Source organism: Thermobia domestica, chromosome 9 (genome assembly GCF_964235325.1).
Source record: "Thermobia domestica chromosome 9, izTheDome1.hap1.1, whole genome shotgun sequence".
Taxonomy (NCBI): domain Eukaryota; kingdom Metazoa; phylum Arthropoda; class Insecta; order Zygentoma; family Lepismatidae; genus Thermobia; species Thermobia domestica.
Genome location: NC_137462.1, coordinates 166,990,108 through 167,003,794, shown reverse-complemented (window position 1 = coordinate 167,003,794; position 13,687 = coordinate 166,990,108). Strand labels below are relative to the sequence as shown.

Below are 13,687 nucleotides of genomic sequence, written 5' to 3'. Positions count from 1 at the left end.
ATTAAGTCCATGTAAAATGGCGTACGGTAATGCATGTTCTTGGTAATACGCAGCATTGATTTTTAACAGTTTTCTCGTCCTTACGAAACTTTAGCTTTTCTCTGTAGCACACAAAGTTAATATCTGTCTATCATGGACCTCCCTGTGATGTGCCGAACTTTCTCCAGTCACGTAGATCCATGGTCATTTCCCGTGGTCACCAACCAGGTGGTGCTTGAAGAGCCTTCTGCCCTTGCTCTTACTTTGCGATATGCTATGGTGTTAACACATACACGCTCGCCTTGCGGACAGTGTGATGGACTGCACTAGTGATTGGGCGATTAATCCCTATGTAACAGCTTGGCGATAATATGCTATGGTAATGGATTCTCATAGGCCGCCATAGGCACAGGTCTTGTAAGTTACATTGATGTCATTTTGCTAGTGATGTGGATTGTGGAGGAAGCTCCTGTGCATAATGATTATTTCTGTATAAGATAGTACAGCCTCGATATGTTTTACTTATTTTTAACCAATATCTCCCTGGGCAACTTTCCAGTGGAATTCCCTATATATCTTTCAATTCAGTTTCTACTTGACATGCAAATGTTCAAGTGCTATTTCGTTTTAATTCTGCGTGCACTCTTCAAGAAAAGTGTAATTTTGTGAATATCACGTTGCTTTCACACAATAAAGAACACTCTTTTATTATATTTCCAGTTTCAACTGTAACAAAATAATTCATTTTGGTCACATACGTTGCACACACCACTACAACCATCTTATGACATTTTCACCTCTACTTCTGGTGTCAAAGTAACCGCATATGAATGTGACAACTGTTACAGTCCCATCACTTTAACAGACTCAATCAAGAACGGTTAAATGTGGACTGTGTGTGTTTCAGTAATCTATTTCCGAACAACCTGGTATAAAACATACTAAGACTATTTTATTGCATATTGAAACCAACAGAACAAAATTCCTCTCGCTACGTTAGTTTTACTGCAACTTCGTAAACCCTGGCAGCTATATTAATTTTAATTTTGATTTATTATCTTACCTCAGACATTTCGTTACCACGTTCTCCGCACCCTACGTAGATAATGACGTCAGAGTTTGAAAATTTGGACAGAGATTGCGAGATCACAGTTTTTCCGCAACCGAAAGCTCCAGGAATGGCTGTTGTTCCACCTTGAACACAACTGTAAAAGAGTACACGTTTACCATCGAGCAAGAACAACTACGAAGTACGAGTAAGTTCTATATACAATTCTTTTAAGTAACCAAACTACGTTTTAGCAGGTTCATTGTATGTACTTTACTAACACTAAACTGCCCGGGCTTCCGAACATACCAAGAATGGCCGAGGGTTCATTTTGGCCAATTGTTATACTGAACATTTCCTGACAGCAATAATCGATTTATACATAGATACTGTAATTGTGGTTAGTCATTTCACTATTCTAACGTAGTTTAACTACTCAACTGTAGCCAGTTTATTTAATAATATGCTTATTATAAAATTCAAAATTATATTAGGACAATATTTGAACATACGTGCCACATTACTATAAAACAATATACGGTACATATGTATTTCACAAATGCTTTGAAAACAACAAATTATTCCCTTCACCACACCAATGTTTGTAGCTTTATATTTTAATTTCTTGCAAAAATGTATATTTAAATTATTATTTCGTACTATGTTGAGGAAAAATCATGTATGTTTTACTATGTTCAATATCTTTTCTTATGTGTTGGAATATAATCGAATTTGTCAATCTTCAAACATTCGAGAAATTAAGAGTTTATATCTAATCTCAAATTTTATAGTTTTATATCATTTTTTTAAATGCAATATTCCGAGTGAAAAAATGGTCTTCTTACAAAGACCATAAGGTGTTTATATGTAAGTTCCTTGCATCATATGCATCCTTTGCATGCAAAATACATGCCAAAGCGTCCAGTTCCATGAATGTCGTACCATGTGTGATTTTTCAAGTAATGATATGCTTCACTCTTAATTCATAATTTGATGTTATGGATCAATGCTTCCACTGATTACGCATCATATGCTTATGACACTTCGTTTGGTGGGTCCAGGGTTGTGAAGTATGATATTGTGAGGCACGTCATACGGCGGTGTGTCCCGGACTTGACGGTACGCTGGGAAAACTTGCAAAGGAACGTTGCTCATCCCTTGAAACTTGAAATTTTCAAGATTCTACCTGTCGATTACAGAAGATTGATCTCTTTCTCGCTCCACACCCATAGAACATTCCCTTGTAGTTGGTGAAACTGGTACTTGAAAAAGATTAAGACGACTAGGTACTGCCTCAACACTGTTGGTATTTGATTTCTCTTGTGGAGGAAGGGAAATCACGGAATTTTAATTAAGGCAAGAAGGATACAATTTTAATTGGTAATGCTCACTTACAATGCTCATAATACGAGCAATGAACATGTGACGGATCGTAATCATCGTCACTTACCCTACTTGTAACATGAGAAAGTCTCCGTGTTCATTACTAGGATTTCGCACCTTATGTACACGAATCTGAGTTTATTCGAAATCCTCATCACTTTTACCATCTTGAATCACCTTTTCTTGTAAGCATATCCAAAACTTATTACTGTATACAATATTATATAGAAAATCGCCTCGTGGCTATGCGGTTAGAGTATGAGTCTTCGGCGCCGGAGAGACCGATTAATTCCCGGAGAGAGAGCTTACGTCGTTTGGATTCAACATTAAGATGTAGGTCTAGATCTCACATAACCTTGATGCTGCTGTGTTACACTGCAATCGAACCTACAGAACCAATATACTCAAACTGATGTGAACACTTAAAAATATGGGGAAAAAATATGGACCAATATGGCCACTTCGGACATTCTAGGTATACCATCAAATATGTTAGTTTGAAATTTATCAGGATAAATGAAACTGTTGGTACTACGGGTCAAAATATTAAAAGTCAAAATATTGATGTAACGTTACAATACGACTACAAAACTAGCAAAGGGACCAAAATTCGTCCCTTGGCCATTCTAGTGCTAAACTGATTACTAATATTTCTGAAACAAACAAGAAGCAAATAGATCATCTGATCAGAATAGATGAAGTTACAGTTACTTACGGAAATAGGGAATCCATAACTCGCTGACCGGTCAGCAGTGGGTGATTTGCTGGCAATTTCTCGGTAACCGGCCTTGGCTGTCTCACAGGCCACACTTGCAACATAGTATATTTTGATCTTTCACCATCAAACTCAGTTTCCAAAATCACATCCTGAAAGAGACGAAAGCTTCTATAATTCTTTATATTAAAACAAATACTGTAACTTATGTGAAGATATAACTTATATGACATATGTTTGCAAAATGCTACCTTCAAAAGCTTAGTCTGAATAGTGATCACAAGTGTTGTGCTCTACCGCCTGCTTTAGCGCGCTAATGCTCGCTCCAGTATTATGTGCACATCAGGTTTGTTCCGAAAGGAATTAATATTTAATAAATTTTGCAAATTTCATACTCTAGGTTCTTTATATCTTATGTTGTGAACCAGAATATATTCAGGTTTGGGTTAGAAAGTATATGAAATTCCTGGAAAAAGGAAAACATCAGTAATCTGTCGTTAAAATATATACTAGAAAACTTCTGTGTGTTCTTAAGGAAGCTGTATTCTCATTACATATGCAATTAGTTGTAAAATCACGTCATTTTTAGATCATTTGTTCGAGAGCAAGGCCTTCCTTTTCCATCTGAAGCTACCTAAAGATAATGTAGTAGATATAATCGAAAATTACTTGTCAAATTCAGGTAAAACTTCAACGGAAAATCCTTTGTAACTGCAAAGCCAAAAATGAATAATGCTAAATGCTGAGGTTTGTATGTCAGTTTTACGCTGCAACTCTAATTACTGACATTAGTCTTACGATATAGGAAAAGAAAAGAGGCTATATTAATCACCGTTCGATTTACCCTAACTTGTGGATTGCCTCAAATTGGAATAGTTATTTACATCGTCTCATCTCTTGACATGTTATTTCTCTGCCTTAGAGTTCGCAGAGTATTTAATATTTGGAAGATTCTACATTAGTAACTGTATCGGCGAAACTATAGTTACAAAATAAGAGAATAAAGTACATAATCGTATAAAATAATGAAAATAAATAACAGACATACTTAAGTAAAATAATTATGTAGATTATGTATGGATTATATATAGATGATTATAAAGTATGCAAAAACAGTTTCTACATGTAAGTGATTAATTAATCATGCAAACAAGTTTGGAGGTAACTAGAGGGTTTCTAGTCTGACTAAAATGAATGATAAATATAAAGAGAATAGTACCGGAACAAAAATTACATGAATACCTAGCTGGTATGGAATCATCTTTGCGTCGTTCTTTCTTGCTTTTCACCGTCGAATTTTTAGTGGTATTCATAATAGATGAGAGACTTATCCATGGTCTGACTGACAGAGCAACTGCGTCACTTAAAGTTTATAACTAGTGAAAGAAAGATATGATAACACTACTACGAATTTTACACTATTTCTATTTATTTAAGAGGTTATTTGGAGTGCACACGTATGTCAATACTTTGACAACTTCATACGGTAACACTGATTACTTCTTGCTGTTCTTAATACTCCTTTTCTACTATACACTTACACTGTCTAAATTGTTCTTGCATTCGTGTTTCGATACTTACAGTATTCGAATATGAAAATGTTCATCGTTCAAGTGCTAATAGTTTTTTTAAGGTCGGAATCCCATAAACTACAAACCTATTTTTGGATATTACAAGGGACTGGAAGATTATATGGGATGTCTTGTAATTGAATATGATTCCGACAAACATTCTGAGCATTTTGTTGTAATTTTTCACATTTGTATTCAATTGTGTTGCCGACCAAATACAAGTTTAATTCCTCACAATTTCAGTTCATCTCTATCATATTACCTAACTTAGCAATGATCGGTCTTATACGTTACGAAAGTAAATCCTATTGTAATTCCACCAACTACAATTACGTCATGATTCTACACTACCAGAATGACGTGAGCAATAACACATACGAATCCTGTTACTGGGAAAACCGGAACTTTCTTGTATGACATATGTAAGATAGAAGAAGCTTTATATAATTTTGTGATGATTATAGTTTATCAGATAGAAAATAACCGGTTGACAAGAGTGGAGCGCGACAAAAGGAATATCAAAACAACACTTACACTTCAGATTATGTATATCAAGCCCGAATTTGCGTATCTTTGCCTACAGCAAACAGCCACGTCTAATGCAGAGCGTGTCATTTAAGATCACTCTTCGAATATATGTGGTAACAACCGTTTCACTTCTACAGCTTTTAATATATAGTATTTATCTTAGATTTCACATTAATCATGGAATTAACTGAGCAATTATATGAAGAAGAAAGAAAAAAAATAAATAAAGATGACTCAACTAATCAACTACCCTTTAAACCACAGACGAAATTTTCACTAGAGTATTAGTTTCCCTGGTTAAGATTGTCAGGAAAGAAATGGTTCATAATGTTCACTGACTATGGCCTATGGAACCCAAAGGCACAATGCCGCGTTCAAAAAAGCTTTCCAGCGACTTTGCTTTAGCGAACTGGATTGCTGAGGTTGTGCCAAGTTATCAGTCCTAGTCTGAGGCTTCTGTGAATGTTTCTGAAAGTTGAAAAAACAGGATGAGGTTGTTAGCCTCACGCCAAATCCCCAAGCTGGAGGACCAGCTTTTGTCTGTCCGTGATTGGTTATTCATGATTATTTGAACCTTACCTCTATATTTAGATGCGTTCTCTTCGATCCACAACCTGAGGACGCACCATGCCTCAGGTGGCAAGAACTCACATTACATAATGTTCACTTGTGATTTAAAATACAAACGAAGAACTGAACCGACAACTCCAGGTTATTCTTACTTTTTATATATATATGGTAATGGCAGTAAATATCGAACACCTTGGTCATTTCGTTAAGAAATAAGAAAACCAAAAACGTTGCGTACTCGATATTAGCGAACACGGGAAAGTTTCATAGTCTTTGGTTTTGGTGGGAGATTGGAGAAATCGCTATATTTTTTGTAAGGTGCAGCACTGCAGTAATAATCTTTTTCCTATGTGTGATGGTGTCATTATAAGGTATCCTTTTAATAATACGATGTGTTAATATCAATATATGTATATTTATTTGTTATAATGTTATTTTTCAGCTATCATCTTATTTGAAGGGAAAAGAAAATAATGTTCGATATTAGAGACCCATTTCGTAATATCGAAATGCCGTTCGATAAAAGAGGTTTCTTTAAGGAAAAGTGTTCTTTTGTATCGAACATTATTGTAATTGGAAGGGCTATTGGTGATTTAAATATTAATTTAACTAAGTTGTTGATTTCTTTTGCACTGAATACCGAGTTTTACACTGAATTGTTAGCCATCCACCTTGTATCTGATAGTTCATGGGTTCAAACCGTTATAAAAATATTTAGATTTACAATTTTTAGTAATGTTTCTTCAAAGAGAGCCTATCTAATCGAGGTCTTACGTCGTGCTGATCGCATTATTTCACAATTCTGACCCGGGATCTTCTTCTCAATGTATAGACTAGTAACCCAGTTGAAGTTAATCATAAATAATTGTTTACATTTTTGTTGAGTATCCTTAACTACTGCTCAGGATTTGACAATGGGCAAAATTAAGAAATCCAACAAGGAAGGTGTCCCCAAAATCAGAATCAACCCTGTCAGAAGATGAAACCATTCCATTATTCGTTATCTGCCTTGACAAGCTGTTCAGCAGGTGAGGTCCGGTATGATGTCCCGAAGGCAGACATCGAGAGCCTTCCAGGTTCCTATCACAACTTTAAACGATAAATTATCGAGTCAGAAGACAGATTGCTCTTGGCCGGAAGCCGTTCCTGAGCCCACAAGAAGATGAGGGAATTTCTGAATGGATAATGAACATGGCAAAGAGAGGATTTCCGTTTAAGAAAAGTAATTTACTGGACACTGTTCAGGAAATCGTACAGTCTTTAGGAAGAAACACATCGTTCAAGCATGAAAGACCAGGAAAAATTTGATTCAGGTGTTTTATAGGAAGACATCATTGTCTATCTCAGAAGAAGGTTGAAACTACTAGCAAGGGCAGGGCTGCGGTTTTGGAAGGGAGAATGCGCGGCTGGTTTGCTAAACTTTAGAGCTATCTTGAATCTGAGGGATTAAGTGCAATAATGGAAGACCCAAGAAGGATCCTCAACGCAGACAAAAACTTTCTGTTCCACATGGTTTCAGGAAAGTACCTTGGTGTGAGAGAAGTACAGCGTCAAATTACAGCAACATCTAAAGAAAAAGAGGGCATAACAGTACTTGGCAATTTCTGTGCTGACGGGTGTTGTGCCCAAACCATGATTATCTACAACAACGTACGACTTAAGCAAATTATGAAGAAGAATGTACCTGAGCTATGGATCTATGAGAAAACAGAAACTGGCTGAATGAAGACTACAACATTTTTGACTTACCTCCAACGGTTTAGTCCATGTCTAGACACTGAGAAAATCACACTTCCTGTTATTCTCTTTCTTGATGGGCACAGGAATCATCTATCACTTCAAGTCATTGGATATTGTCACGATCATCGAATACTGGTGTATTATCTTTCCCCCAATGCCACTCATCTTCTGTAACCAGCAGATGTAGGCGTATTTTCACCCTTGAAACGAGCATTGAAGAATGCTCTTTAGGACTAGAAAATCAAAACTCTCGGTAACGAAGGTAAATTTTGCACCCCAACTGAAGAAAGTTTGTAATGATGCCGTCAAACCAGAAAGTGTGAAAAGCGCATTTCGTAAGTGTGGTCTTTATCCATTGAGTCCTGCTGCTGTGGATTATACCAAGTGTGTTGACGATAATCGGAAGATCCCAGTGGGAAAAACATCAAGAGAGTGACTAGAGTTTCCCTTCATCTTCTCAACAAAAGTTCCCTACTGCTCATCAGAAACTGAAGTTCGTGCTTGATGATCTGGAAGAATTCATGCCTCCTCGTGTTCTTAATATGTTCCGTGACAAACTAAGACGTGACGAAGAGGAACAGTGATTGTGATTCAGATTTGGATGCTTATTGGAAAAGTGTTAAAACCCGGTACAGTGTGACACATGAAACTAAATTGGCTGATAAAAACTAAACAACAAATGATAGAAGCTCAGAAGAAGAAAACGAAGAGTAAGCAAGTGATAATCGTGAATTCACATGGCATAATGAACGCTTAAATGTGTACGCACCTTCACCCAAGAAGGATCTTCTAGGTGCCATCATTTCGAAGACTGGAGTAAAAATTCACAAGTCAAAATATTGCATCAAGATGAGATTGCTTCGGAATTATTATGATCTCAAAATATTGCATCAAGATGAGATTGCTTCGGAATTATGATCGCCTTCCTCAAGTAGTAGTGACGATTCTTTAAAGAGTTTCTCAAACTCCCTGAAGCCACGGAGAAACCCCAACAATTTAGGCTGAAGAAAGTGTATGCAATATCTTGCGAGGAATGCCGGAAAGGACCGAATAAGAAGAAAGGCAACCAAAAAGATTAACGTAAGATGCTCCTCTCTGTGCTGAATAGTGACGATATGAAACATTTTGTAGCTTAGAACATTTTAATATGTATTCCTCTTTGCGTCTGCTATCTTAGTTTATATTTTAGAGTTATTGCAATGTGTTTACAATGAAACTACATCCGTATTGTCCTTAAAGTGAACTTGTTTAAAAATAAAATATTCTGTTTCTATATTTAAACCCCGCTCTTCAATATATAAAACAGCCTGTTCGATAATTAAAACCTCGTTGATCGATATATAACACAACCCGTTCGATACATGAAGTAATACAACTTTGCTATTTAAATGTTCTTCAAATTTCAAAATTGTTAATTATAATTGTCATAAAGGGTTGGTTTCAACCAAGAAATAACACATTTACAGTTTTATCGCTAAAACAGTGCCCTGTTCCTCACTGATAGAAAATAATGATTAAATATTCATAGAAATGTCCTTAAGTGTTCGATATATAGTGCCATAACCCTATATATATATAATATAATATAATATAATATATATATAATATACACTACCCCCGAAAAGTTTCCGTACAAAGTAGGTTTATGTATACTTTACGTGTATTCGAGAAAAAGCAAAGACATATCAATGGAATTTATTTTTACCTGGAACCTACAATATGTATGAGAGGAAAATATGGAAATTTAACAGAAATGGACCATTGTTTTGTCAAAAATTTAAATCTTTGATTCATCAAAGTAGCCTCCACGTGCTGTGACAAGAGCTTTACAGACTTTGGGCATTCGCCGTATTAGTTTCTGTAGAGTTTCGGGCTTGATTGCTATCCAGGCTTTGCGAAGACACTCAAATAAGTGTTTCTCGCTAGAGGGACGCATCTTTCGAACTGCCCTATCAAGCTCATCCCACAGTAACTCAATTGGATTACAATCCGGTGATTGTGGGGGACACACCATATTCTTGAGATCTCCCTGTTGCTTTTTTGCTGACAAATACCCTCTACAAAGTCGGGATGTGTGTTTTGGGTCATTGTCTTGCTGTTTGATGAACCCACGACCAATGAGCCTCTTCCCAGATGGCACTGCGTGTCTGATCAAAGTCTGATAGTACTGTTCTTTCTGCATTGCACTAAACTTGTGTTTCTGTATTCTGTATTTGCACTAAATCCTCCACTTGATTGTTACCAAAGCAACCACACACCATCACAGAAACACCCCCGTGCTTTACCGTTGGCAAAATACACGACGGAAGCAGTCTTTCGACCTTGGAGCGACGCACGAAAACCCTGCGTCTATGACTGAAGAGCTCAAACTTTGATTCGTCAGTAAATAAGCACCTGTTCCACTGCTCTGGCCTCCAGCTTGCAAATTTTCTTGCCCACAGCAATCTCTTCTTTTTGTTTTGAGGGCGCAAGAGCGGTTTCCTTGTTGTCACACGACCGTTTAGTTCCGCATTAACTAACCGCGTCCGGACAGTTTCATAGCTGATCGGCTTTTCACAAGTTTCGTTCACTTCAGCTTGTATTTGGGGCACTGTTTTCAACCTGTTGCGTTTGCTTGTCACTATAATGTACTTGTCCCTTGCAGTTGTAGCTCTAGGCCTTTCAGATCTTGCTTGAGAGCGATTTTCCCGTTTCAGCAAATCGTTTTAAGGTATCATGCACTGTAGTATGGGATATTTTCACTTTTGCGGCTATTTTCCGTATTGTATAGCATTCTTCTCTTAAAGTAACTATTTTTGCTCTCTTTTCAATGCCCAATTCCCTTTTCGTACGGGGCATTATGCTGACTAATAGGGAACACTTTACATCTCATTTCAACACACACACACAAACAAACAAACACAAACACACACACCTACCTAGCGTGCAATAGACAACTCCCAACAGTGAGATCTGAGAAAGAAGTAGACAGAGCAGCTTAAGAGACACCTATGAGGCATTTATTGTGTGTTCGATCTTCAATTTGCAGTGTAATGGCTGTTTTGTATCGCACGCGTACGTAATGCACCATCAAAACGGCGCGATATTTAAGTTTATTTTTCTTAATTCATCCACAACAGGCCAAGACCTTTTCTCCCGTTGGATTCTAAAATATTTCACCTTTCATTTGGGAGCAAATTGTAATGCATTATGTTACATTTTGAAAATTTCTTTATTTCGTGTTTGTCCGGAAACTTTTCGGGGGTTTCAGGCTAAAAGAAACTGAAATTAAATATTACTATGGGTACTGAAATGATAAACCAACATTCTTCGAGACATTCTAATCCAGAAATAATATGATCCATGCATATAAACTTAGAACTGAACGCGATTCAATTATCCCATTAGGATTCGCATTCTTTTTATTACCTAATATATAATTGGAGATAAGTTGCTTAGAAAAACAAATATAAAGGAAACTCGCTCATGGACCAGTTCATTGCTATATATGCCAGATATAAAATTATTCTATCATTCTTTTAATGTAAGCAGTAAACAATTGTGGTGCGCACAAATAAGACGTTAATATGCATAAACAGATCTAAGTGAAGAGTAAGTTTACAGGGCAAAACAACAACTAATTCATACAACTAAACTAATTTTGTTAAAAGTCTTGTAACTTACATTGATGTCGTACGATCCCGGTTCAGCAATATATCTCACTGTTCCTTTTGCTCTTGGTGGCAGCATAACTTTGTGTTTGATCAGAGTATTTTCAAATACCATACCATAAATATCTCCTCCAGTTATGTGGCTCCCAACCTAAGTGAAAACAATTTAGAATTTAATTTTTTCACACATAAATGGAGAAAATTTCTGTGTTATAAAATTAAAAAGTTAAAATTATCATAACTTTTCAGAGATCGATAAGAGTATCACTTACAAATCTCAAATTACACCAGTTACTTATTTTATATATACAGATTACTAATCTTAATTATTACAGTAACTTTCTTTCCAGTACTTCTAACAAATTCCTGTCCCAGGGAGGTATACGGTCTCCATAAAGTTAAAGAGCATCTTAGGAACATTAATAGCACTAAGATTAATGTTTCTTAACACTAACTTGTAATATTACATTTCGTGAGGTATGCTGTTTAATACTTTACTCAATGCTGATAACTTTTATACGTACATTCATGAAAATTTATTCATAAATATTTCATAGCCTGACAATCATGAAATAACTTATGCAACGCCGGCTATTGGTGATGGTGTGTTGGGACAAACTTCGTGCTAAGTGAACCAATTTATTTTCCTTTAATAATTGAAAAGTTCCAGCTCGCTCGAAACAAATTCTCATCCGATTCTCTCATAGTTAGTTGTTCTCTTGATAAAGAAAACTAGAAACAAAACAATTACATTTTTGTACTACACGTAACCCAGCACAACTAAAACTGAGTAGCGTATCTGTCTCCGTGGCGTAAATGGTTACTACATAGGTCTACTAACTTGAAGGTTAAGGGTTCGATCATATTGTAAGCTTGCATTTCTTATTTTTAATTTAACCAAAGCTTGGTTCTATTTCCACACTTCGCCCTTCTAATAGATGCGGAAAAAAACTGCTAATACCTCTTTACAATAGCTGCAGACAGTAAATCAGTTCATACGACGTTTGTGCTGTGATGCCACATCAACAAGGACAGATAAAAGCGCTGTTACGAACTAGTCCATTTCTTAGTTTTGAATCAAAATTTTAACTGTTTTGGTTTTCGTTTCAAGAAAATGCTTCTCATAAGGAGAACCAGCAGTCTGGAATTTTAGTTTATAATCTGTCATATGGAAGCTCGGGTATTTAAATGCATGACTTTTTATATTATAAGCACTACACAACATGTTACACGAGCAGGGTGTCTACTAAAACTCCAAAATGAAATTTCGTGACTTTTTAGTGACCTTTTCTTCACCGAACCATAAAATTTCCTAACATTATCAACAGCAAATTTGGGTGAAAATTAGGCCCAATTTTCATGCATGCGATAGAAGAATGCTTTGCTTGCGATTTAGTAGCGTCTAAAGCCCATCATAAAGACATTTTTGGTGGTGAATTTTGACGCTTTATAGAACAAAATTTTCCAGTCTGTGCTTATATTTGTACAGATAAAAAAATTCGTGACCCAAAAGCTAAATTTCTTGACTTTCATGACAGTTTTCTGATTTCGTGACTTTTTCATGACTTTCATGACCGATAGACACCCTGACGAGAAAACAAGTTAGGAAGTTTAATCACTTGAAATACATGGAACAGATTCTTTTGTCAGCCGAGAGCATTACAGAGGCGTTAGAGCTTCGATGTGTAAGATTCAAGTTTACACTACTTCATATTTTTGCTAAAAATAACCCTCTTAGACATTGTTATGGGTATCGGTTAAATATATACAGGGAGTTCCGACCCGAGCGAATCGGTGGGCAATGGAATATTTTATTTTATATATATATATATATTTTATATATATATATACACCTCGTGTCTATAGATAATTTGAATTCCACTAATTATGTTTATTACTATTAATTTAAACTAATTATATTCCTCCTGCAATATGATGCTCACTCAATATTTATGAAAATCTTGGAATGAAATTTGAGATGATCTCAACTCCTTGTAGACTTTCTAGTGTGAAACCCCTTTCGATCAGTCACGTAGTTTATACCAAATGACCCGTCATATTTGGGGAAACAATTCTATATTGTAACTCAGTCCCATGCCGAAGTTGTTGCTACTGGTTCCGAACTATTTCCGGCGGTCGAATAGTTTGAAACAGTCAAACTGTAGTTCCCGTCTTCATATAATTTCAAATGTGAAAAAAAAAAAGTAAAATCTTAAAAGATCCAATTATGCAAAAGTTTAGAGAATTTCGAAATATTCTGAGTATTACACAGAAGGCTAAATTAAACAATGCCGTAATCGTGGTAATAAAACAATTTTTATAATCAATTATATCAACAATAGCATATCGTCGCCTGAGATTTAACACCGCGTAAGTAACATTTCACCAACTTTACAGGAGAGAAAAAAAACTGTCTGAAAACTAACTTTAGCCTCATTATACGCGATATTACTTTTAAGGGAATAACAGAGCTATTTGTCGTGATATAGATGTACTACTTAAC

General features: G+C 36.0%; 1 protein-coding gene across 2 annotated transcripts in view; it reads right to left on the bottom strand.

Moving 5' to 3' along the window:
• LOC145695180 (V-type proton ATPase catalytic subunit A) overlaps positions 1-13,687 on the bottom strand; it is a 57,555-nt gene that overhangs the window by 23,532 nt on the left and 20,336 nt on the right. For both annotated transcript variants that reach the window (XM_081772145.1, XM_081772146.1), the window contains exons 5-7: positions 11,198-11,335; positions 3,126-3,277; positions 1,043-1,184 (exon numbers count right to left, since the gene is read on the bottom strand). In XM_081772145.1, the coding sequence (XP_081628271.1) occupies positions 1,043-1,184; positions 3,126-3,277; positions 11,198-11,335 (432 nt within the window). The remainder of the gene's footprint in view (positions 1-1,042; positions 1,185-3,125; positions 3,278-11,197; positions 11,336-13,687) is intronic.